At 44.1% G+C, this 27541-nt stretch overlaps 1 protein-coding gene across 1 annotated transcript in view; it reads left to right on the top strand.

The window, feature by feature from the left end:
* JAK3 (Janus kinase 3) overlaps positions 1 to 27541 on the top strand; it is a 106565-nt gene that overhangs the window by 36323 nt on the left and 42701 nt on the right. Inside the window, exons 8-11 of the mRNA XM_089667402.1 lie at positions 9738 to 9895; positions 10525 to 10636; positions 21076 to 21259; positions 23639 to 23760. Coding sequence (XP_089523528.1) covers positions 9738 to 9895; positions 10525 to 10636; positions 21076 to 21259; positions 23639 to 23760 — 576 coding nt within the window. The remainder of the gene's footprint in view (positions 1 to 9737; positions 9896 to 10524; positions 10637 to 21075; positions 21260 to 23638; positions 23761 to 27541) is intronic.

Raw genomic sequence — 27541 nt, 5'->3', positions numbered from 1 at the left:
GATACCACCAACCAGAATAATGGGAGCCGTACCCCAGATGGGTCCCTACAACTGTATCTTTTGCCAATAATAAAGACACATCCAAGGACCTTGTGCCCTGCCACCTGCCATGACGTAAAAGATACAGCACCTGTAACTTATCAAAAAGAAAAAGAAAAAAAAAAGAAAACCAACACAAGCAAGTAAAAAGGGAGAGAGGGTGGGAAGTTGTCCCTACTAAGCTTTCTTCTGACTAAAGACTACCCAAACCCTCCTTCATCCCAAATCATTGAGGCCCCACCAGGGGCGGACTGACCATTTGGAAACTCGGGCACTGCCAGAGGGCCTGAGGTCAGTAGGGGGGCCCATGAGATGCCCCTGGTACTTTTTCATAGGCTTTTTTGAGTTTTGGCAAAGACACAGGGGCCCCATGATCCCCAATTGCCCGGGGGCCCCATGAGTTGTCAGTCTGCCCCTGGGCCCCACCTAATATAGCTCTATCCACCAATCTGGTCAGTACTCATGAAATCCTGTTCATTTGATCCACAAACAACTCCTACTATGCCAAACCCCCTTTTAACTCAGTCATGTTGGCACTGCGTGTCGGCTTTTCCTTCTTTCACTTCGGGCCTAGCTTTTCTGTTGACTTACACTGCATTCATAAAGCATTCAGCCCCCCTTCATCTTTTTTCTGTTTTATAATGTTGCAGCCTGACACTACAGTAGTTTAAATTCATTTTTTTCTCATTAATCTACATTCAGTACCCATAATGACATATTGAAAACAGAGTTTCAGAAATGTATATGAATTTATTAAAAAGAAAAAAAATGAAATGTCACATGTACTTAAAGCGGTTGTCCAGTCAAAATGTAAAAAAATAAAAGTCAGCCGTTACAAAAACTGTAGCTGCTGTGTTTTAAAAAACGCTCACCTGTCCCTCGATCCAGCAGTGTCCTGACACCAGCCAGGTTCACCAGCCGTCCCATGTCCCCGGTGCCAGCATCTTCAGCGTGGGCACCTGTCTGTAACAGCTAACGGCTTCATAGCTGGGTGCCCAGTGCACATGCACAAGTAGCACTGTGTTTTGTGAATGGTCCCATAGTCTTCTTGGACCTGTTTCGTGTCCCAGAAGACTACGGGGAGGGAGGGGGGAGGACAATGTCCACTTCTGATCACCTAGGCAATTGCAGCAGAAGTGGAAGCAGGTACCTGTCAAATTCGGTACTAATTGGCAAAGGTGCCAATCCTTAGCGGGGAGTGGGGGACGAGGCCTTGAAGTAGAACTTCCACTTTTCCAATCAGTACTTTCAGCACCTTTGGCAACAAATACAGTCTTGAGCCTTTTTGGGTATGACACAAGTTTTGCATGCCTAGCTTGGGGGATTTTCTGCCATTCTTCTTTGGAAATCCTCTCAAGCTCAGTCAAGTTGGATAGGGAGTGTTGGAGGACAGCTATTTTCAGATCTCTCCAGAGATGTTCAATATATCTCAAGTCAGGGCTCTGGGTGGGCCACTCCAGGACATTCACAGAGTTGTCCCTTAGCTACTTTTGTGTTGTCTTGGCTGGACACACACAGGATTCTGGAGCTCAGTCAGAGTAACCATGGGGTTCTTGGTCACCTCTCTTACTAAGGCCCTTCTCCCCTGATTGCTCAGTTTGGCTGGGCGACCAACTTTTTTAAGAGTCCTGGTTGTGCCAAACTTCTTCCATTGGAGAATTATGGTGCTCTTGGGAACCTTCAGTGCAGCAGAAATTTTTTTTATAGCCTTCCCCGGATCTGCGGCTTGCAATAATCCTGCCTCTGAGCTGTGCAGGCAGTTCCTTTGACCTAATGGCTTTTGCTCTGATAAGGTATGCATTGTTAGCTGTAATGCAGGCCATAGATGGGGAGAAAAACTGCAGATTTTTCTTTTAAAAAACGAAAAATCGGTTGTTCAAGTGGCCGACGTTACCATCAATGGTAAAAAAAATCGGCCGATTTTCTACCCGTCTAGAGCCGGCAAAAAGTGTCCCTGCAGAGAGCTCTGCTATTTCTTTGACAGTTCTCTGACAGTTCCTTGACATTTATAGAAGTTGCAACAATGTATCTATTTGTTTCCATTTAGGATACAGATGTTTTTATTCGGAAACAAATAGATACAATGTTTCAACCGCTGTAAATGTGAAGGAACTGTCAGAGAACTGTCAGAAATAGCGGAGCTCTCTGCAGAGACACTTTATGCTGGACTGGAATTCTTCTTATTTTCATCCTACTTCTTCTTCTTCTTCTTCTTCATCATCATCATCCTCATCCTCTTCTTCTTCATCATCATCCTCATCCTCCTCTTCTTCTTCTTCTTCTTCATCCTCATCCTCTTCTTCATCCTCATCCTCTTCTTCTTCTTCTTCATCATCATCCGCATCCTCTTCTTCATCCTCATCCTCTTCTTCTTCATCATCATCATCCTCATCCTCTTCTTCATCTTCTTCTTCATCCTCATCCTCTTCTTCCTCATCCTCATCCTCTTCTTCATCATCATCCTCATCCTCTTCTTCTTCATCATCCTCATCCTCTTCTTCTTCATCATCCTCATCCTCCTCTTCTTCTTCTTCTTCTTCATCCTCATCCTCTTCTTCATCCTCATCCTCTTCTTCATCCTCATCCTCTTCTTCTTCATCATCATCCTCATCCTCTTCTTCTTCATCATCATCATCCTCATCCTCTTCTTCTTCTTCATCCTCATCCTCTTCTTCATCTTCTTCTTCTTCATCCTCGTCCTCTTCTTCTTCCTCATCCTCTTCTTCTTCTTCATCCTCATCCTCTTCTTCATCATCCTCATCCTCTTCTTCTTCTTCATCCTCATCCTCTTCTTCTTCTTCATCCTCATCCTCTTCTTCTTCTTCATCCTCATCCTCTTCTTCTTCCTCTTCTTCTTCTTCATCCTCTTCTTCATCGTCTTCCTCTTCTTCTTTTTCTTCTTTTTGTCTTCCTCTTGCAGGTCACTGCTCATGCGCAGATTTTTTATCGGTAAAAAATCGGCCGATTTGCCCACTAATTGCCGCGAAAATCGGCCGATCGGCAAAATCGGCCGATTTTTTTCCAACTTTACCGAAAAAAAAAAACGGCCAAAATACCGAAAAACGGCCGACCAAATCGCCCACTAACGATCCAAAAATCGGCCGATTTTATTTTCGGCCGAAAAATCGGCCGATTTTCGACCCATCTATGGCCTGCATAAGGTTGGCCATACATTATACAATTATCTGCAGATTTTCTGCCCAATTTCCTTTAGATTTACCTTCAACTATGTAGTGCAAGGGCCTGCCTAATTGGATACAACTGAAAGTGTTGTTTAGGTTTGTCCTCCTATTATATGGTTTTTGGTAAATCTAAACCAAAAATCTGCAGATAATTGTATAATGTATGGCCAGCCTTAGTCCTTTTATAGAGAGATGTGTGCCTTTCCAAATCATGCCCAATCAACTTACGTAATTTACCACAGGTGGAGTCCAAGGTGTAGAAACATCTCAGCAACAATCAAGGCACCTGTGCTAAATTGCAAGTGTTATTGCAAAAATTCTGAATACTTATGCCAATGTGATATTTCAGTTTTTCTATTTTCTTACATTTGCAAACATTTCTAAAATACTGTTTTCACTTTGTCATTATGGGGTACTGAGTGTAGATTAATGAGAAAAAAATTTATATAATCAACTCTAGTATCTGGCTACAACATAACAAAATTGAAACAAGTGAAGAAGAATGCTTTAGGAATGCACTGTATATGAATCAAGAAGCAATTCTGATACAAAAAAAACAATGTACACAGGTCCAAAAGCATGCATGATAAAGTATGTAAAAAGAAGCTCGGCCTTTGACTGAGGTGAGGTATAACCAGAGCCAGCATGTTTTGAGGATGTCGTGACCTTTTGAGTCTACTGTATATCATGATAGCATCCTACTAACATCCATTGCATAACCTTTCTGCCTACTTGATACCCTTAAATTGTTTTTGGATACCAAAAGCTGATATATGAGAACTGGAAATGTCCCTTTATGTTCTGAAAAATCTGGAGCAGATGGTCAATGTCTTGACTGACCTGTGACCCTATAAACTCTACATTGTCACTACACTCCAACCACTTAAAATATACAGCATATCCCAATATTGATATCCCTCCAGTATCCAATCAAGTTGGGTTTTACAGTCCCATTATAGCATAAAGGTTAAGTTCAATTTCTTTTTTTCACATCCTTCATGTTAGCAACGAAAGGATATGACGATTAAAAGTACAACAGTAGAGATTCTATTCAGTGGCAAATGTAATTTGTTATTGCATTCTGCATCTCACAAAGGGAATTATTTGTCCAAACCTTTTCTCTTTTCATTAATTTATTCTGCTCTGACGCAATTGTTCATCTGTTGCTCTTAATCACCAGCTTTGTACTTGTGTGAATACTTGTATGCTGTATGGTTTTATTATTCCTTAAATTTAATACAAATACCCTTTTGCTTATTTATCCTTGTGGAATGTGCCAGCAGTGATATCTAAAGCGAGCCAAAAAGTGCTTACAAGTGCTTCACCCTTAAGAAGTTCTTAAAGTAGCCCTTTCCTGAGCCAGTGTTCACAAAACTGCTGCCAACTATGAACTATGTAGCTGAAAAAACAAATCACATTCAGCATAAGTGCTGAACAACAAAGAGAAGTACACATTGAGAAGGTGAAAGCAGTCTATATGCACAGCCCATAGTCAAAAACATTTCTGCTCTTCCAGTGACAGTCATGTGTCACTGTGCTCTCCATTCATCAGTGGTCAAAGGAAGTTAATACAGAGGAAGATGAGGGTTTAGCATTGATTTTGAAAAAAACACAGTTTACTCTAGTTAAACTGCATTTTATGGAGTAAGGAGTGCATTTAAAGAAGCTGAATAGATTTTAAAGGTACTACCACATTTATATGCTTGCGGTATGGAAATGTTCACTTTAAGCAGAACCCCTAATTCATAGATGTCACACAAACACGCATAATGTGACTTGTATTTTGTACTGATTCACTTGGTAAATGATTCTAGTTTGAAGGTGAAATAGTAGTATGTGTCAAATGGCCAAATAATCAGTGCCAGAAATGGCAACATATTACATACTTTATTGACATCCTAGACAAGTTAATATGATGATGTCTTGATTGATTGTGTGACAGTCAAGGTCTGTGTAGCTGTGTTTTTTATATCATGTTTGGTATTTTAAATATAAATAATTTTGTGCTGCGCTAATAATTAATCCCTTGAATCAAAATAAACAGAAAACTTCACAGAAAGAACATATAAATCCCAAAATATATATAGAATAGAATGCACATAAAAATCATATATAGCAATGGAATCCCCAAAGTACTAAATTTAGGGTGTAACCTAAGTGCGCCATAAATAGGTGACTAATGAATATCAAGATAGATAGAATAGAATGCACATGAAAATACAAAATCATATATAACAGTAAAACCCCCAAAATATATCTAGGGTGTAACCTAAGTACACCATAATTCGATGACTTATGGGTGACAATCCTTATTATCCGTAAATAGTGCCAAAATGGTGATAAAATAGAATCCCACCACTATTGTGCTTAATTGCACAAAATAACTTGATGTGAAAATATACCTGCAGGTATATTACGTGCCAAACTGGTATTGCCGAAAAGATCTAGCAGAAAAAAACACTTATAGTGCACATAGGTGAAATGAAAGGAAACATTTTGAAAAAGTGGTTACTCGTGAAAAACCACAAAGCTAATTTGCCTCAACATAGTTGTAAATAAAATCATCAAAATTCAACAGATATACAACTCTCCTTCAGTGTTACCTATAACGCTACCACCTCCTCTTCACTCCCTCTCTCTGTTGGGGTCCCTCAAGGTTCTGTCCTTGGATTCCTTCTCTTCTCCATCTACACCTCCTCCTTTGGTCACTTGATAAACTCCCATGGCTTCAATTACCATCTCTATGCTGATGACACACAAATCTATCTTTCTACCCCTCACCTTACCTCTTCAGTCTCTTCTAACCTACTAAGCAACATATCGGCATGGATGTCACTCCACTTCCTCAAACTCAATCTTTCCAAAACTGAGCTCTTAGTATTCCCCCCAGCCCGTGCCCCTTCCCCTGACTTCTCCATCAAGATCAATAACACAATCATCAGTCCCTCCCCTCATGCCAGGGTACTAGGTGTAATTCTAGACTCCCATCTGTCCTTTCAGTCCCAGGTCCAATCGTTGACAAACTCATGTAGACTTCACCTCCGTAACATCTCCAAGATACGCCCGTTCCTAACCCCGGAAACCAATAAGCAACTCATTCACTTCCTTGTTATATCACGCCTTGACTATTGTAACTCCCGCCTCATTGGCCTACCTCATCGCAGGCTATTCCCTCTTCAGTCTATCATGAATGCTGCTGCCAGACTCATCCACCTTACTAACCGTTCTGTATCTGCCACCCCTCTCTGCCAATCCCTCCACTGGCTCCCAGTTGCCCAACGGATACAATTTAAAACACTAACACTAAACCGTACTCTTTGCTCCTCGCAAGACCTCCTACTCTCTAGTTCCCTTGTCTCCTCCTCTCATGCTCTTCTTCAGGACTTCTCCAGGGCTTCCCCCATCCTCTGGAACTCCCTACCCCAATCCGTCAGACTATCGCCTACTCTGCTCATTTTTAAGCGATCACTGAAAACCTATCTCTTCAGGGAAGCCTATCCTGCCCTCAGCTACCACTGGAATCCTCTACTCTTCCAACCACTCCATCCGCCACAGTTATCACCTTTTGTACCACTAACCCCTCTCTCCTAGATTGTAAGCTCCAAGGAGCAGGGCCCTCAAATCCCTCTTGTATTGAACTGTATTGTTACTGTATTGTCTCCTACTATAATGTAAAGCGCTGAGCAAACTGTCGGCGCTATATAAATCCTGTATAATAATAATAACTGATAAAAAGAAAAACGTGAACCATATAACAGTGACCCCTAACTGGGGATAAAGTGAAAAATTTGTGGCTAGGTGACACTAATAGAATACTGTATATGGTGAAACGTTTATAAGCCACAAAGCCTATAAACATAAAGAAAAAAGAAATAAACTATTAATACGTGACCCCAAAATGTGGGGATAAATATTGAGATAAGTGACATACATGTGAATCCGTGACACATTAAATGATAGGTCAAAAATTCCAGAATCATATATAAATAAAATATCCAACATATAAAGTGAATCTCATCCAAAAATAAACTAATAGTCCAAATACCACCTAAATGGTGGAGGTGTTCTATAGTCCTTAGTGGATGTATGTATATGAAAAGTTATACATAAGGAATCCAACACTGAGTGAAATGCCCCCTAAATCTCCATCAAGCGACCCCACAGGGTCAAAGCGTTTTTTTTCAAATAGTACCGCACTGCTCGAGAACCAGGACCCCCTCTTACAGGCACAGGGTCCAACGCAATCCCCCTCACTGGTGGACAATAGCACCGCAAGCAGCCTCCTCAGAAATATCTGGGAAATAGCCAATCCTCATACAGCCAGAGAAAGAAAAGAAGATGCTCCCATAGTGTAATAATGTTTTTTTTATAAAATAACTAATGTAATTCAAGTCCCACTCACATGTACAGTAACTAAAAGAACGTTATTACACTATGGGAGCATCTTCCTTTCTTAAGTTATGTTGTGCAGTTAAGCACAGTAGTGGTGGGATTCTGTTTTATCACCATTTTGGCACTATTTATGGATACGAAGTATTGTCACTTATAAGTCACCAATTTATGGTATACTTAGGTTACACCCTAGATATATTTTGGGGGTTTCACTGTTATATATGATTTTGTATTTTCATGTGCATTTTATTCTATATATCTTGATATTCATTAGTCACCTATTTATGGCGCACTTAGGTTACACCCTAGATTTAGTACTTTGGGGGGTTTACTGTTATATATGATTTTTATTTGCATTCTATTCTATATATATTTTGGGATTTATATGTTCTTTCTGTGAAGTTTTCTGTTTATTTTGATTCAAGGGATTATTTATTAGCGCAGCACCAAATTAATATTATTTAATTATTGTCCATGTGGTATGTGGTAGGGTGTTAGCGGCTGTATTTAGAGGTTGACATTCTGAGCATGGGAGGACTATATAGATATGTTTGGTATTTTGCTTGCTTAAGCAAGCTGTTCTAAAGGCTCAAGGTTTTTTCCCTTCATGCATAGAATCATTCTGTGTACAGTATCTCCCCCAGCCCCCCTAATACTCACCTAAGCCCTTCTCGATCCAGTGATGTGCACTGGAGTCTCGGCTATCCTGGAACTCCTTCTTTTGATCGGCTGACACAGAAGCGGGAGCCATTGGCTCCCACTGCTGTCAATCACAGTCAGTGAACCAATGAGAAGAGAGCCGAGCCACAGCTTCATGTGTGAATGGACACACAGAGCAGCGGGTGACCCACAGCAAGCTGCTTGCACCCGGCACCAGGCTGCTCTGTGCCAAACCACTGCACACAGCAGGTAAGTATGACATGTTTGTTATTTTTTCTTAAAAAAAAACCTTTAGAATCAATTTAAACCAGTTTTTTACATTTAGCGATATAAATTCACCGGCCACTTTATTAGGTGCACTTGTTCAACTGCTTAGTAACACAAATTCCTAATCAGCCAATCACATGGCAACAACTCAATGCATTTAGGCATGTAGATGTGAAGACGACTTTGTGAAGTTGAAACTGAGCATCAGAATGGGGAAGAAAGGGAATTTAAGTGACTTTGAACGTGGCATGGTTGTTGGTGCCAGATGGGCTAGTCTGAGGATTTAAAAAAACTATTGATCTACTGGGATTTTCACACACAACCATCTCTGGGTTTACAGAGAATGATCTGAAAATGAGAAAATATCAAGTGAGCAGCAGTTGTGTGGACGAAAATGCCTTGTTGATATCAGAGGACAGAGGAGAATGGGCAAACTGGTTGGGTCAGAATTTGGTGCACACAACATGAAAGCATGGATCCATCCTGTCTTGTATCAACAGTTCAGGCTGGTGGTGTAATGGTGTGGGGGATATTTTCTTGGCACTAGCAAAGTGTACCTAATAAAGTGGCCTGTGAGTGTGATTATTTAACATTGACAACATTAATCTGCATGGAAAGCTCCAAATACAGCACATTTGCTCAACAGAAAAGGTTAACAGTAGTATTGAAAATAGGTATATGTATACTGTATTTGGTAAACCTTTCCAAAGAAGTCTGTATTCGAGTATCTGTAACGACTCCCAATGGAAATTTTTTAAAATATGGGAGCCGTGGTTGCAATATGCCCTTCCCACGCTCCCCCCGGCTAGTCTGGGGTTGTGATGTTGCCTGGCATTGGCGTTCCCAGACCCCTGCTCATGGTCTTGTCATCTTTTTCCTTTTGTACTCCTCCTTCCATTTCTATTTGTTTTTTTTAGTGTGGCGGTGGATAGCTGCCTTTGGTATGAGTTACTGTCGGTGTTATACCAATGTTTTTGTCATTTATGTGCTATTGATAGCCCCTGCATAGGCGCACCTTTTGCTCTGTTGGTGTTAGAGCACTGTTTTCTTTATTTTTTTATGTGCAATTAATGGCCCCTGCGTGGGCGTGTCTTCTTGCTCCTGTTTTTTTTAAATGTTTATAAATTAATAAAAATAATTGAAATACAAAGAAGTCTGTATTGCTTGATATATTGGTCCCTTTGTTCTTTGTTCAAGGAGGCACAGTTTTCAGTCTTAAAGGAAGCGTTGTCTTTCGTATCTCTGGTCGATGGGTACTATCGATTGACTACAGATTCTAACCATTATTTTTGTGAGGAAGTGGTTCCACCAAGGCTGAGGTGGAATTTGGAAAATCAATGTCATGGACCCATCACGTAAGTCATTGATTTATAGAAACACACACATTTACGATCCATCAATCCTTCTTCAATACACAATTGTGAAATAAAGCTATAGGGAAGTTTCTTGCATTTATAATCAGCTTCAAGACAGTAAAGGATTAATGAAATTAGACAGTGTGAGATATTGTAAAGAAACATGCCATCTCAATTCTTTTGGCGACAGCATTTATTTTGTTTGCAATAGGATCAATTTACACAGTAGTAAAGACCATAATCAACTGAGATGATTGTTATTTTCAGCAATGTGAGACAATAAGAGAGGACAATTGCAATCAAATTACTGGGAAAAAACAATTGATGTGCCAAATAACATGCATTATAGTTAAGTCAACTGGGCCTAACAAATGTGACGGATGGAGATTCTCTGATAACATTGAGTACTGGCATTTGTCTTCTGTAGCATTGATCAGGTATTTGATTTTATTGAAAAATCTTTTATGCCTAGGATGTGCCAAGGGAACACATACTACAATAGTACATAGGCAACTATCAACACATTAAAAGTTATACACTTTTTTTACCTTGTGTTTTGTCATGAGTGCCTACTTGATGCAGCTGGGTTTTTTTACAAACTCCTCTAATCAGATAGATCTTTCTTTCAGCTCAGAGTTTGCAGTCTGCAAACTGAAGACAAATAGCAGCGTGGGAGGCAGTTACGTCCTTCGTTGCTCCCCCCAAGATTACGACAAGTTGTTGCTGACTGTGTGTTTGGAGGTATAACTGTTTCCTTTGGGTGTAATTTTCAGTCACATTGGCATTACGCTTCTAGTTATCCTTTAGACTAATACTCAAAAAAGCTGCAATATTGAGTGACTTTGTCACAATATTCAATAAATATACAATCTGTCTTAGATCTTGCAGTATTTAAGGCATAAAATAGCATAGACCTTTTGACTTAATTGTTGAGGATGACCATATTTGATGCCAAGTAACCAAAAAACTTGGTCTGCTTTTGCCAAGGTCAAACTAAAGAAGAGTTTGTCCAGTAGGAATGGTAAAAAACAAACCCGTGATTTGTTCTCTAGACCTTATTGACTTGGTCTAGAGATACAGTATAGTCATGTTTTTGCCATCCCTACCAGGGAAACTCTTCTTTAGTTTGACTTTGTTTCATACAACATCATCTGACTTGGATGGCATCATAGAAATCTTTTCTATTCGAAGCTACTGCTTCATTTTCTATCAGTTAAAGGTTTCTGTTAATGTATCCTTGACTAGCACTCAGCAGATCATGCGGATGGTTTACTGCTGGATTAACAAAATCAAGCGCAATGAAAAACATTTAGGTATCCACCATATAGGGATGAATCCACTTTTACTGAGCTATGCACATCATTTGAAAGTGATGAGCGTAAATGACTTATGACACCCTGTGCACACGAACCCCCTGGCTTGGGACTGGTCAGATTTCAAAATGTTTTACTCATGTTTCCAGCATTGTAGTTGAAACATCCCAGACCCGCTGAACCGTCCAGACCTGGTCCTCTAACCTGTCCATGAACAAACAGGGTGCTGGCTCAAAGGAGCCCATCCTTGCTCATCGTTATGGTTAATAGATGAATGAGAGCGACACTCCGATCTCCACTCTTCCAAATACTGTTATTCAATCATCAACAGTATAGCTGCAACTATGATGTTTCCACCAAGAGAAATCACCACCTCGATAACGCGTTTATGTAGGAATAGTTTAATCACAAGGATTCTTAACCAACCCATTTGTGGTGAAACGTGTTAAAGAGGAAGTGTTTTTTTTTTTGCGGGGGGGGGTCATCATAGTTACACCTTTACTGTTGATGATTGATCAAAAATATTTAGAAGAGTGGAGATCAGAGTTTGGCTCTCGTTCATCTGTTCCACCATGTTTCCAGCATACTTAGTTTACACCTGCGTTACTGTCTGAAAGGGGATCTGTAGTAGATTGCTCTTCAGAGAGTGGCACAGGTGTGGCTGACAAGCATTGACGAGGTAGCAGTATTACCTGTTTTTATTTTCTTTGCAGCTGAGTGTTTTTTTTTCAATGGGAATATTGCAGCACAACTGCAAGCCTCATTCATCTGCATTACTTGCATTCTAGGATAGTACTGGGGAGTATATTCTTTGCATGTGTACAACCCTGTCTAGTTGCCTTTTCAGCCTAAAGGGAAGGAGAGGGTGTGGTTGGGAAGGAAAGTAAAACTATGGCTCAACCACCTTTTACTGCCCTCTCATCTGCAAGAGCAAAAATTATTTGGGGTAGCTGTGATCAGTGATTGCTTATGTGACTTGAACCTTATAGATGTTTTTGCAGCATGCCTAGTTACCCATATGGAAGAAAAATATATTTGAAATATATTTAAAAAAATATTCTTCCCAAACATATTGACATATATTTGAAATGCTACAATTTTGGCCATATTCAATATATTTCAATAAATATATATATATATATATATATATTGTAACAAGGTTAGCTCGGCAGCGGGTGTGTGTGACCCCCTGGATGGGTGCACAACACAAAAAGATAGGCACAGCACAACAATAGTGGAGGTGAAACCAAACAGGTGCAATTTATTTACAATATTTACAGAAAAAATGATAAACAAAAAGAGACATCAAAATAAATCCTGGCCAACTTGGCTACTTACTGCAACAACAGCTTTTCCCTAGCTACCCACTAGGTACAGCCTGCTGCTATACCTAGTTGCTAGTACTGGGAGGTTAGCCACACAGGCTTTGGTCTCTCTGCACACAGATAACAGGTCAGCTCCCCAGCCAGTTCAGGCACAGATCTGGTTCCAGGGTGGAGCAACTCCCTAAGCACTCTGGGAAGCTTTATACAGGTGTTAATGAGCCCACTACCTTCAGCTGGGCTCATTATCTCAGTGCTGAAGGACTCAGCACTTCCCTCTAGTGGTACAAATCCCCATAAACCCTGAATCTCGGACAAATATATCGTCCATCCAGGACGCAACCAGGTGATTTCACCTGCCTACTGTCACATACCCCCCCCCCCTCTTGTTTCAACCTTGGGGTTGTAACACCAGTAGCCAGGCAGGCATGTACCCGGGATAAAGCATCCACATTTCCCATCTGAACACCGGGGCGATGCTTCACCGTGAAGGTAAATTCCTGTAGGGCCAGAAACCACCTATTTACCCTTCTATTGGTCTCCTTATTTTGAGCCATCCATTTCAAGGGAGCGTGATCTGTGATCAGGTCAAAATGTCTGCCCAGCAGATAGTACCGAAGGGAATCTAGGGCCCACTTTACCGCTAAACACTCCTTCTCAATCGTGGCGTAATTTTCCTCGTGAGACTTTAGCTTTCGGCTGAGATAGATTACCGGGTGCTCCTCCCCCTGCCAAACCTGGGACAGCACTGCTCCTAAGCCAACATTGGATGCATCTGTCTGGACCACAAAGTCTTTTGAGTATAGGACTGGCTGGCTACATAAGGCCCTTTTTAAAGACAGGAAGGCTGCTTCAGCCTCAGGGGACCACTTAACCATGACAGACTCCTTCCCTTTTGTCAGGTTGGTTAGGGGTACTGCCATAGAAGCAAAATGGGGAATGAATCGCCGATAGTAGCCAGCAATTCCTAGAAAAGCCCGTACCTGCTTTTTGTTATTTGGGCGTGGCCAATTCTGTATTGCTTCCACTTTGTTTATCTGAGGTTTTATTACCCCTCTCCCAATAGTGTACCCCAGGTACTTGGCCTCCTCCTGTCCAATCGTACACTTCTTTGGGTTGGCCGTAAACCCAGCTTTCCATATTGAGTCTAGCACAGCCTGAACTTTTGGCAAATGTGAGGCCCAGTCTGCGCTATGGATAATCACATCGTCCAAGTACGCTGCAGCATACTTCTGATGGGGACGAAGAATCTGATCCATTTTTCGCTGAAAGGTGGCCGGTGCATTCTGTAACCCGAACGGCATTCTTTTATACTGGAATGACCCTTCTGGGGTTACAAATGCAGTCTTCTCCTTTGCCGACTTAGCTAGGGGAATTTGCCAATAACCTTTCGTCAAGTCTAGTGTTGTCATGTACCGGGCTGCTCCCAGTCGGTCGATTAGTTCATCTATCCTTGGCATGGGGTAGGTGTCAAATTTTGTAACTTTATTCAACTGTCGAAAGTCGTTACAAAATCGCCAGCTCCCATCTGGTTTGGGCACCAACACTATGGGGCTGGACCAGTCACTTTGGGACTCCTCTATCACCCCCAAATCTAGCATTCTCTGTACTTCCCCACGTATTGCCTCCCGTCGAGCCTCTGGGATTCTATAGGGTTTCAGTTTTACTCTTTCACCCGGTGGGGTGATAATGTCATGCTCCACCCCCGAGGTTTGTCCCGGCAGCTCAGAAAAAACCTCTGTGTTGCGGAGCACAAACTCTTTAGCCTCCTGTTTTTGAATTGTAGACAAGGTGACTGCTATTCCAACCTCCGGAACCAAGCAGTTAGATGGCGCTGGTGACAAACCCTCAGCAACTAGGGATTCCCTGTCCCTCCAGGCCTTTAGCAGATTGATGTGGTAGATCTGCTCCGGTTTCCGCCTTCCTGGTTGTCTGACCCTGTAATTCACCTCACTCACTTTCTCAATCACCTCGTATGGGCCATGCCATTTGGCCAGGAATTTGCTTTCAACCGTAGGGATTAGCACTAGCACTCTATCTCCTTCAGCAAACGACCTGGTCCGGGCCCCCCGATTGTACACCCTCTGCTGCGCTAACTGTGCTTGGGACAAATGTTCCTTTACGATAGGCATGACCTGGGCAATTCTATCTTGCATTTGGGCGACGTGCTCAATCACACTCCGGTGGGGAGAACTCTCACTTTCCCAAGTTTCCTTGGCGATATCTAACAGCCCCCTTGGGTGTCTCCCATAGAGCAACTCAAATGGTGAAAACCCTGTGGAGGACTGGGGTACCTCCCGGATGGCAAACATCAAATAGGGTACTAAATAATCCCAACCCTTTCCATCCTTATCTACCACCTTCCTTAGCATTTGTTTCAGGGTTTTGTTGAACCTTTCCACCAACCCGTCAGTTTGGGGATGATACACAGAGGTGTGCAACTGTTTTACCTTGAACAGTTTGCAGAGCTCTTTCATCACCCGGGACATAAAGGGGGTTCCCTGGTCAGTCAGCAGTTCCTTTGAAATACCCACTCGGCTGAAAACGAGGAATAGCTCCTTAGCTATTGTCTTGGCAGAGGTATTTCAGAGTGGAATTGCTTCTGGATAGCGGGTGGCATAGTCGAGTATGACCAACAGGTACTGATGCCCCCTAGCGGATTTCACCAGCGGACCTACCAAATCCATGGCAATCCTTTCAAAGGGGACCTCAATGATGGGAAGAGGTACCAGTGGACTACGGAAATGGGGCATAGGGGCCGACTTCTGACACACAGGGCAAGAGGAACAGTAATTTTCCACCTCCTTAATGACCCCAGGCCAATAGAACCGCTGCAGTACTCTTTCCTGTGTTTTCTCCGCCCCCAAATGACCCCCAAGGATGTGTCCATGGGCCAACTCCAACACCAACTTCCTGTAAGGTCTGGGCACCACCAGTTGCTCAATGGTTTCTTCTGCCCCCTGAGCAACTCGATAGAGTAGGTCCCTTTCCACAAGGAAGTATGGATAAGCAGCAGTTTTCTCAGGACTCACTAGTTGGCCATCTACTTTTACTACATTTTCCCGGGCTTTTATCAGCGTGGGGTCTTTCAGCTGTTCGGTGGCAAAATTTTCCCTATGCACCTCTAAGTCCGAGAAATCCAAAACCGGCAGATTTTCATCTGAGGAGGTGGGCTCCTCCCCAGTCCCTTGGGTCTCCCCAGCTAGTACCGACAAGGGGAACTTGGGAGAGACCTCACCACACTCAGACGCTTTCTGGGATTCACCTTCCTGGTCTGCAGGGGAGACAGTGGGGGGGTCAGAACAATCCCAGAGTTCCCAGAATTTTGGAAAATCCCTCCCCACAATGGCATCATGTGGTAAATGAGGTACCAATCCTACCTGATGAGACAGGTTACCTTTGGGGGTCTCAAAAAACACAGTAGCCACGGGATACTCCCTAGTGTCCCCATGCACACAAATCACTGCCACCTTTTTATGCCCAGAGACCTTTGTAGTGACCATCTCCTCTCTTATCAAGGTTACCAAGCTACCTGAATCCAGCAACCCCACAATATTATTTCCATTAACAGTCATTTTGCACAAATGTTTCTCAGTGCCCGGGCTGGCCGTGCATACCACTGTCGCAAACAGCGACTGACGTCTATTGCTCAGAAAGTCACACTGCATAGGCTCATCCACCACTGGGCAATTAGCTGCAATATGTCCCTCTTGCCGGCAGCGGTAACAAATAATTTTTTTCACCGCTTCTTGCGGCCTTGGCCTTCCTGGCCGCTCTTGCCAGACATTGGGTAATACTCCCACCCTCTCACTCTCTCCACCCTCACCCCTTGTAGTCATCTTACCCGCCGCTGGGGATGGTCTGGTCTTAGGGTGGAAAGTCCGTGAGTCTCTGGAAGAGGAGGTCAGGTTCTCAGTAGCCAAGTATCTCTCCACTAGATCCACCAGCTTGTCTGCAGTTTCTGGGTCTCCATGGCTGACCCACTTTTGAATAGTATTAGGCAGAGACCTTAGGAACCGATCCATGACGACACGTTCCACAATTTTTGGGGCGGTCAAAGTCTCTGGCTGCAGCCACTTCCTGCTCAGGTGAATGAGATCATACATCTGTGACCTGGGAGGTTTCCCAAGCCGAAAAGTCCAATTATGTACCCGCTGAGCACGGACAGCGAGGGTAACACCCAACCGGGCCAAAATTTCCACTTTTAGCACATCATAGTTTTTGGCTTGGTCCGGCTCCAGGTCATAGTAAGCTTTTTGCGATTCTCCAGTTAATAATGGGGCCATCAATCCAGCCCACTGTTCTTTAGGCCACTTTTCCCTTTCAGCAGTCCTTTCAAAGGTGGTTAGAAACACCTCCGGATCATCCTCTCCAGTCATTTTTGGCAATAAACGGCCCACAGAAAATGGTGTTTTACCAGAATCATCACCAGCCTCAGTCTGCTGCCTCTGCTGGAGCTGCTTCAAAACAGCCTCAATTTGTTTCTGGTGTTTCTGGTCCTGTTGCATCAGCAATTCCCTATGGCGGACCTCTGCTTGTTCCAAGGCCTTCTGCTGGGCTGCAATGCTCTGCTGGAAACTTGCATTTGCCTGCTGTTGATTGGCATTTGCCTGTTGTTGATTGGCATTTGCCAGAGCCAACTGTCTGATTATCTCCTCCATGCTGGCCTTTAGTTACCACAACTGCCCGCCGTCCTCCACCATATGTAACAAGGTTAGCTCAGCAGCAGGTGTGTGTGACCCCCTGGATGGGTGCACAACACAAAAAGATAGGCACAGCACAACAATAGTGGAGGTGAAAACAAACAGGTGCAATTTATTTACAATATTTACAGAAAAAATGATAAACAAAAAGAGACATCAAAATAAATCCTGGCCAACTTGGCTACTTACTGCAACAACAGCTTTTCCCTAGCTACCCACTAGGTACAGCCTGCTGCTATACCTAGTTGCTAGTACTGGGAGGTTAGCCACACAGGCTTTGGTCTCTCTGCACACAGATAACAGGTCAGCTCCCCAGACAGTTCAGGCACAGATCTGGTTCCAGGGTGGAGCAACTCCCTAAGCACTCTGGGAAGCTTTATACAAGTGTTAATGAGCCCACTACCTTCAGCTGGGCTCATTATCTCAGTGCTGAAGGACTCAGCACTTCCCTCTAGTGGTACAAATCCCCATAAACCCTGAATCTCGGACAAATATATCGTCCATCCAGGACGCAACCAGGTGATTTCACCTGCCTACTGTCACAATATATATATAATGTATGTTGAAATGCATTTTTTATATATTACATAATATATGAAAAATATTTTTACAAATATATTTTTTTAAATATATTCTTCATATTTTTTTTTTACATATAAAAAAACTCATTTTAACATATATTTGTAAATGCATTCCAAAAATGTAGATTTGCATTTTTAAAGACATACAGTGTATTTGAAAATGTATTTTTACAAATATTTTTCATATATTTTGTAATAAAAACGCATTTCATCATACAATATATATATATATATATATATATACACACATATTTATTGAAATATATTTTGAAATACATTGAATATGGCCAAAACTGTAGCCTTCAGCACCCCTGACGCCGGGCCCTCAGCACCCCCTGACACCGGGCCTTCAACACCTCCTGACGTCGGGACCTCAGCTCCTCCTGATGCTGGACTCTCAACACATCCCGACGCTGGGCCCTCAACACCTCCCGACACCGGGCCCTCATCGCCTCCCAACGCCGGGCCTCCAGCACCCCTGACGCCGGGCCTACAACACCTCCAAACACCGCACCCCATGGCTCGTCCAGTCGTCGAACCAGTGTACCCACGGACGCCGTGGCCACGACACCCACGGACGGCGGCCTACAGCACCCACAGACTGCAACCAGCCAGCTGCGGACCCAGCCGCCCACCACTCTCACTCCCCTCCTACGATTGGACACTGATGAACTCCCACATGGCATAACGGACTCTCCCCATCCTCACGTCCTGACTGAAACCTCCCTCCTCCCCGACCCGGCCAGCACTCCGCTCGCCCTAGCATGCCACCTGCACTCCTCCTCCTCATTGTCCTCTCCTCCATTCCCAAACTTGCCTCCCTCTATCCCCCTACTCCCCCCAAACAGCTCTACATTGCACCCTCACTTCTTCCTTCTCCCCTCTACGGCTCTCACCACCTCCTCCTGATACTCCCCTCCCCCGCCGACCCACACGCTCCTGCACATCCCGTTCCCATGCCAGCTTCCTCACCCTTCTCCTAACCGCCGGAGACATCTCCCTCCACGCCGCCAAGCAAGCCTATTTCGTAACCCTTATCAACACCCTCTCCACCTGTCCTCGCGGGCTCTCCTCCACTTTCAAATCCCTGCTCCCTCCCCCCACCTCCACTCAGCACCTCACTCACTGCCTACAAGAGTGCCAATCATTTCCAAAACTAGATTGACGCAATCCGTAAGGACATTGTCAACTCACAATCTACCTCTCCACCCAGCCCCCTGCCCTCCATCATCCCCTCAACCCTCCCCTCCTCTGACCTCATAGCCGCACTACCCCCACTATGCCCAACGCCCCGCACACTATCACCTCCCCAACGCTCCTCTCCTTCAGCCCAGCTACCCCTGAGAAGGTCTCTAAGGTCTTCACTGAAGCCCGCCTCACCACCTGCCCCCTGGACCCTATCCCCTCACAGCTCCTCCAGTCACCCCCCCCTCCATTATTCGCTCCCTCACCCACATCTTCAATCTCTCCCTCTCCACTTGCATTTTCCCCTCCCCTCTAAACACGCGCACATCACCCCCATACTCAAAAAACCCTCCATTGACCCCACTGACCTGAACATCCTTAGACCCATCTCCCTGCTACCATTCACTTCCAAGCTTCTTGAGCGCCTGGCCTATAATCGCCTAAGTGCCCACCTCACTGATAACAACCTCCTTGATCCTCTGCAGTCTGGCTTCTGTCCCCTACACTCCACCGAAACCGCCCTACTTAAAATCACCAATGACCTGCTAGCCGCCAAAGCTAATGGCCATTACTCTGTCCTCCTGCTCCTTGACCTCTCTGCGGCCTTCGACACTGTTGACCACCCTCTCCTCCTTACTAAACTGCACTCCCTTGGCATCAAGGATGCTGCTCTCTCCTGGTTCTCCTCCTACCTATCCCAACGCTCCTTCAGCATCACCTATAACACTGCCACCTCCCCCTCTCTCCCCCTCTCTGTCGGAGTCCCCCAAGGCTCTGTCCTCGGACCCCTCCTCTTCTCCATCTACACCTCCTCTCTTGGCAAGCTAATACACTCCCACGGCTTCAATTACCACCTCTATGCCGACGACACACAAATTTACCTCTCCACCCCCCACCTCACCCCCTCACTCTCCGCCCGCATCACCCACCTCCTGAACGACATATCAGACTGGATGTCGCTCCATTTCCACAAATTAAACCTGTCCAAAACCAAACTCCTGGTCTTCCCCCCACCCCGCGCCCCCCCATCCTCTCCATCACTACTAACAACGCCACCATCACTCCCACCCCACATGCGAAAGTCCTGGGTGTCACCCTGGACTCAAACCTTTCCTTCCTACCTCATGTCCAATTACTATCATAATCATGCAGGCTCCACCTCCGCAAGATACATTACATTCCTTACCCCAGACACTACTAAACAACTTGTACAGTCCCTCATCAAGTCCCTTCTCACTGGCCTACCCTAACAAACGCTATCCCCACTCCAGTCGATCCTGAACTCAGCAGCGAGACTCATCCACCTCACCAACCGCTCCACATCTGCCACCCCCCTCTGCCAATCCCTTCACTGGCTCCCGATTGCCCAGCGCATCAAATTCAAACTGCTAACTCTGACCTACAAAGCCATTCACAACGCTGCCCCAAACTACCTAACCGACCTGATACCCAAATACCACCCTACCCGTGCCCTTCGCTCCTCACAGGACCTCCTACTCTAGCTCCCTGATCTCCTCCTCCCACGCCCGATTGCAGGATTTCTCCAGGACTTCCCCCATCCTCTGGTACTCCCTACCCCAATCCATCAGACTGTCACCTACCCTCCTCACCTTCAGGCGCACCCTGAAAACCCACCTCTTCAGGGCGCCTACCCCACCCTCACCTAACAACTGACCTCCTCCACTCCTCCCACCACTCCATCCCCCACAGCCATTTCCTCCTGTATCACTTTTCCCTCCCTCCTAGATTGTAAGCTTGAAAGAGCAGCCCTTGAACCCCACGCGTAGTGTATTGTTACTGTCTTGTCTCATGTTCTGTCCCCCTTGCTATTGTACAGCGCTGAGCAAACCCTTTGGCGCTATATAAATACTGTATAATAATAATAATATTTCAAATATATGTCAATGTATTTGGGAAGAATATTTTTAAAATATATTTCAAATATATTTTTCTTCCATGTGGGTACTCTATGTGGAGACAGCTTTTACAAAGATATTCTGATCTCTGCTTCCTATATTTTTCTCTTTTTTTATCTAAGTCAGTCAAAAGCATAATTTTTTGTCATATCCTCTGCAGACAACTTTGGGAAAAGACTACCAGGGATGTTGCATTCAGTGCAAGAATGACACTTTCTCTTTGGCTGGTGTCCCGCGTAATTTCTCCAGTTTGCGAAGTTTGCTGAAGTTCTACCAACAACACAGTCTACGTCTGGGGAATGTGTCTACATGTCTCACAGTTTGCTGTCCTCCTAGACCCAAAGGTGCCCAAGTGTATGCAAATATATGATACTGTTTAAGACTTAAAGGGATAGCTCACCTTTAACAAACAGCTGCCTATGCAGATAAGGGATGTCTGTAGATAAAAATTGGGCAGCTCTGACTGAAGTTGAATAATGCCCTTACTATAGGTGTAGGCCATTTACATACCTCCTGAAGCACGACTGGAAAACTCCCAGGATGTTGCTAGGTGAGGCCTAGTCATTACTGTTCCCCTCTACCATCACATGAGTGAGCTCTCAGATGCTGAGCTCAGAGCTACTGCATCAGATGGAGAGAAAGAGCATGTGAGGGGCTTTGATTCAGAGAAAGAGCTCACTCCTGTGATGGTGGAGGTGAGCAGTAATGACTAGGCCTCACTTAGCAATGTCTTAGGAGTATTCCAGTCAGGCTTCATGAGGTACATAAATGACCTACACCTATAGCAAGGGTAATACTCAATTTTAGTCAGAGACACACAGTTTGTATTTATCCACAGACACCGCTTATCTGCATAAGCAGGTTTCTGGTAAAGGTGAACTAACACTTTAAAGTGGTTGTAAATCCTTATATATAACAAGTGAAGTGACTGGCCTCAGGTGATACACAGAGATGAAAGAAATCCTCCTTCCTAAGTTGTACCTGTCTATCTGCAGTCCTCTCTTCTCTACAGCTGTTCAAAGTCCATAAATTGTACAGCTATTTGAGAGTTCAGAAGAAAAAGGGGCAGAGATCTGAAATTACACACTGCAGAGTTCATTGAGGAGATCTCTGAGAGCTGATTGAAGGGAACAAACATCCCCCTCCACCACACAGCTCACAGGAACAGAGCCGAGGCTCTCAGTTTGCTGAAGGTCCCTCCTCTGTCACCATTTTTCTCTTGGTGTCAGGAAACTTTTCAGAAGTGATTCATGCTGATAGCAGAGGAGCGAAGCAGCAGACAGAAATGTCACTTAGTATTCTCGATTGAGAAAAATACACACTATAAAGGAATATGCTTTGTTCATATTTCATGTCTGAGGTTTATCACCACTTTAACCTCCCTGGAGGTATTCCCGAGTGTAGCTCGGGGTAAAGTTTCAGCACCACAAGCGGTAACCCTGAGCTACACTCGGGAATACCCTGCAGCGTTGCTCCGGGATCCCTTCTGCGCTTACCTTCTCCTGCACTCCCGTGATGTCCCCCCTGCAGGGTCCCCGGCCATGTCCTCTGGCCGATGCTGGCATCTGTCTTCTAGGTTCACTCAATACACTAAAATCACATAGTAAAACATTACTGTTTCAAACCATTTCACATACATTTTGTCCCTAGTGCTTTGTCCTGTGCCCTGCCTGCATTTTTACTGTTCTTTCTGCCTGGAAACTGAGAAATGTCCATGGAGTCCAAAAAGCGTCCCTTTAGGTCAAAAGCGGTTTTAGACCAGCTAGAGAACAGCGATAGTAAATTAGAACCACTTGCAGAATTGAGTGATAATGATTCGTGGGGAAATTTGTCATCAGACATTGAAAACGATTTCAAATTTCAGTGTTTTTGGTTTGATTATATTATTGAATTAAATTTATTATTATTATATTAATATTTTTTATGATTATTTATTACATTATAATTTATGTTTTCATGTTTCAAATTTTAACATACCCGGGATGTTTACTAGACTCTTGTTCGGACAGATTTCAGTGAGTTATTCCTAAAAATTATAGGCCTGCAATAAAAAAAACGACATATTTCCATGCAAAAAAATGTACCGCTTTGAGCACAGAAATACTGACATAATCAGACTGCTAGGGAGGTTAAAGGTAGGATAGCTTCTGCAAAGTGTTTTTTTTTTATAAATGGTTACTAGAGATAATGAGGTTTTTTTAATAAAAACTGAACTTCAGGCAAATATCAAACACATCAATTAAGGCAGCTCTGTAATTATTAATTATTGAAATTTCTTTTCCAAATCCGAGTGTACATATCTGATTTTGACTTGGTATAATTGCAATCTTCTATAAAGCAGCACTTGGAGAGGGAGAATCAGGCCTGAGAGCCAATGGGTGTGCTGCATGCAAATTTGGAGAAACAGGACAAGCTTATAGGAGGAGAGAGCACAGTGAGTAGAGGAATATGCTCATCATCTACTGCTGCTCTTCCACTGTCCAGTCAGCAAGCTGGGTGTGAAGAGATGGCACCGCTGTGTTTTTTTTTCCAACTTGTAAGCGGTGTCATCCACCTGTCTGTTCTGTGTAGCAGAGCTGTGTAAATCTCAGGACTAGATTAACAGAAATACAACTCATTTGGCAGGTAAGACAGCAGCCATCTAAATTAATTTCATGTTTGTATTTGGATGCTGTTTATATTGGAAAGTTAGGCATGTAGCTGAATAATGCATTTACTTCCAGAGAAGTCCAACCTTCTTATACTGCGAGCCAGCTGCCCAAAAACAACCATGTCACCCGCAAAACAAAGACGGAATATTCCACCGCTGACCTTTCACAAAATCCACCTTAAAGACATTACCTTTGTGAGTATGATAAAGGCAGTAAGTTTTGTATAAACTGGATTGAAAGAAAAGAAAAACAGAGGTGTTTCCCATAGAATGTAGAAGCCAGTGTCTACGTGCTTTTGATCACGTCAGAACTGCTTCTCTCCGCATACAAGTCTATGGGAATGGAAAAACAGCCGAAGCTGGTCAAATACAAGTTAGAAGAAACTCATCTCCATAAACGTATCTGTCAATGAATTCTGAATAATCTCAGAAGAATTTAAACAATTAAAAGCAGTTTGCATTTGTCATTGTTACAGATCCAAATCCCATTGACACATGCCCTGATAGTAATTGTAGCCATATGTGCAGTTAGTGGGTTTCAAATATTTTTGCTCCTATGAGAAATTAGAACACCTTTCAGGTTTCTATTGCTGTCTGTGACCCCCTTTAGGGAGATTCACCCTCTCTATTTGTCCTGGTAACCATTATCATCAAGAGTGAAAGAAAATCCCAAATTTAGGGTTGCCACTAACACAGGAATAGAGGAAGTCTTCTAATGGGGACACTATTTCTGCTATTTCTGCTAACATACAGTGCAGGGAGTCAGTACAGTATTTCTGGCTATTGTCTCTGTAATAGTTTTTTTCACTTTGAAACCAGCCTAATTTTCTTATTTTAATGTGTAGCCTCCTATTGTAGCTTACATAACTTGTCACCAACACAGGAATAGAGGGGAAATCTGTCTGTTGTCACTGAAATAGATTTTTTTTTTCATTTTAAAACTAGCCTAATTTTCCTGTTGTGTGTGCCTTACTAATGCAGCTTGCATAGTTTGTCACCAAAACAGGAAATCTTCCAATGGGGACACTAGTTCTGGTGAAAACCAAGGATTCTCTTACATTGGAGGGATTTCCTCTCACTTCCTGTTTTGACTGTAAGACATGAAGTGATGGGAAAACTTTCCAATGGGGCACAGTCAGAAAAAACTGATAGTGGTTCTGATCCTTCCTTACTCTATCCAAATGAAAAAAGGTGCTTTTCCTTGGTTCTACTTTAAGACCTATGATAATTAAGCAATGGTAAGCGTCTTGAATGCATTTTAGCTGAAGAGCAAGCTAGTCTGGGCTCTGTATTTGAAAACTAGAAGTGTCACACTCTTTAGGTGGTAATTCTGTATTTGTTAAAGTAGAATTCCAGGTTATATCTAACTAGTCTTAAAATGCTCCCTCCCCCTCCTAACAACTGCGCTGATTAACCTATGTAAGAAAGATGTATATACTTATCTATTTTCAGCCCGCTCTGGTCCAGTCATGTGATCTCCACCGTGTCAACCAGTGGTGGCTGCAGGGGAGGAGAGAGAGCTCCACAACAGCTAGTAAACCCTAAGAGTGATGATGTCACTCATAGGCTCCTATGGCCAGAGCCAGTGCTAGACTATTTTGCGCCCTGGAAAAAAAAATAAACATCTTTAAAAACAGTAGAAAATATCAAATCAACAAAATATGCCACCAGCATCAATATTAACCTTTTCATGTGCTGCCTCCCGGCGTCTGGGCCTAGATGCCGAGTGGCCGCACATTTGTGTGCAATTAAGAAAAACATATGTGCTGAGAGCGCGCGCCCTGTGCGCTCGCAGCACACATATCCGGTACTCACGGAAAGGTCCCAATCTCCTCTTTCGATCGGGACCTTTCCCAATCACGTGACCACCGTGACGGCGAATCACGGCGGTCACATGACCCTAAAACCTCGCCCCTCCTCCTGGCTTCTGAAACCCTTAGAGCGCCAGGAGGCGCTGGCGCCCAGGGGTTAAAGAAAAAATAAGTGCCATGGATGAACTGTATCTGTGGCTGGCAGTGGCAGTGGCAGGGTGACAGTTGCAGTAAGTGGAGGATGATGGATCCACACTGACAGATCCCAGGCTGGAATTCCCCAGGCAATGGGGGGAGATAATACGCTGTGACAGCAGACAACCCAGCTCACACATACAGAGAGAACACCTGAACTGAGTGATTCCACACAGTGACAGATCCGACACAACACACCACCACCAACACTGACAGAGATCGGCAGGCTCAGCAGGCAATAGAAGAGCAGGCTGTGGGACCGTGATGATGTCATCACTCATTGGCAGATTGCATATGTGATGGATGGCCGGGCGGCCGGTAACACACATAGACACGAGACATCAGAGTCAGACAATACCTTCTTCCAGAGCTCCCTTCCGCTGATGAATGGGAAAATAAGGGCTGGTACTCCACAGTGATCAGTAGCCACTAGCCGGCTTGCAGTAAGGAACTGAGTCTGAGAGGAACACTAGAAGGAGCAGCTGCTCAGCTGCTACACTGGCCCCAGACAACTGGCATCTTCCTCTGTCCTTTCTTCCTCCCCTCTGCTGAAGGATCATTCATGACATGGTGGCGTCCCACACAGAGAAAGTGCTGGCCTGTGCTGCGCCCAGGTGCCCCTAGGTGGCCATGCACCCTAGGTGGCTGGCTAGTTTGCCTAGTGAAAGCACCAGCCTTACCTATGGCCCCTTTCATTGTTTCTGTGCTCTCCTCTCCCCTGCAGCTGCCACTGATTGACACAGGGGAGCTGGATCATGGGACGAGACCCGAGTAGGCTTGGCCTGGAATTCTACTTTTAGGTTTTCTAGTAAAATAATAGCTAGGATCTGACTATTTTTTTATTGAAAACACTTCAACACCTTTTTTTTGCTTGGGTTTTATAATTGAAAACCTATCAAGAAAAGCAGGAGTCCCAGGTAAAACAGTATGTGACTAGGCAGATAACCCACCATGAGAATATCAAGTTCCAGGATATATTGTAATGAATACTAATGTAGCACCCTTCTAATTAGCTAGGGAGAGCTAGCTGTTTTTTTTCAGATAGAAAGGTTGAGTAGTCAGAGGGTCAAATTTAGGTCAGGGCTGAGTGGCTCTGCACATCAGTTTCTTGATACATACCCCTGCTCTAGAAACTTGGAGAAGATTCTAGAAGCAGTAGGCGTGGGTGAGGAGGGGCTGATCTGCATACTTAAGGGATCCTGACCAATCCCCAGGAAGGAGGCTTGGCATAGGGTCAGGACAGTCCTAAAGTATGACTGAGACTGCTCAGGAGATTTCGGGTAGAAGATGTGAGGAGGCTGAGATGCAGGAACCTGGGAGGAGGCCCAGTGGAAAGCGGAATACCTACAGGCCATGACCAGGAAAGGAGGGTCACTCAGCCTCTTTGGTGCCCAGAGGGTGGACCACCTGTGGAGCCAGGGAAGGAGCCAGCCCAGCAGAAGGCATGAAGGTAGCCACCAACCCAACCAGCTCACAAGCAAGGACTAAGTGAGTAATACTGCACTCCCTGGGCCAGACAAGGGGCGAGGACATTCTAGTGGGAAATCTGACTAGCTCTCCCCTCAAGTAATCTAGCTCCCCCTTACGTAATCTAACTAGCTCTCCCCTCAAGTAATCTAACTTGTTAATTTTTTGTCTATTTAGGTGACAATACTTGATATTCAAATTGCTACATTGAGGACTCATTAGACTTGTGGTTGGGGTGGTGGTAAAAACAGGAGGTTAAAGTGGTTGGAAGGTTCAAGGTTTTTTAACTTCATGCATTCTATGCATGAAGGTAAAAAAAAACCTTCTCTGTGCAGCATCCCCCCCTAATACTCACCTAAGCCCCCTCTCGATCCAGTGATGTGCACTGGAGTCTCGGCTATCCCAGGTCTCCCTCTCCTCATGGCCTGAGGCAGAAGCGGGAGCCATTGGCTGTGTTTTTTCTACCTCCTCCAGATGTGGCTGTACACATGCCACAGCTGTGA

Source organism: Staurois parvus, unplaced genomic scaffold, assembly GCF_062004578.1.
Source record: "Staurois parvus isolate SC_StPar_1 unplaced genomic scaffold, SC_StPar_1.0 ptg000053l, whole genome shotgun sequence".
Lineage (NCBI taxonomy): Eukaryota > Metazoa > Chordata > Amphibia > Anura > Ranidae > Staurois > Staurois parvus.
This window is presented reverse-complemented; position numbering and strand designations above follow the sequence as displayed.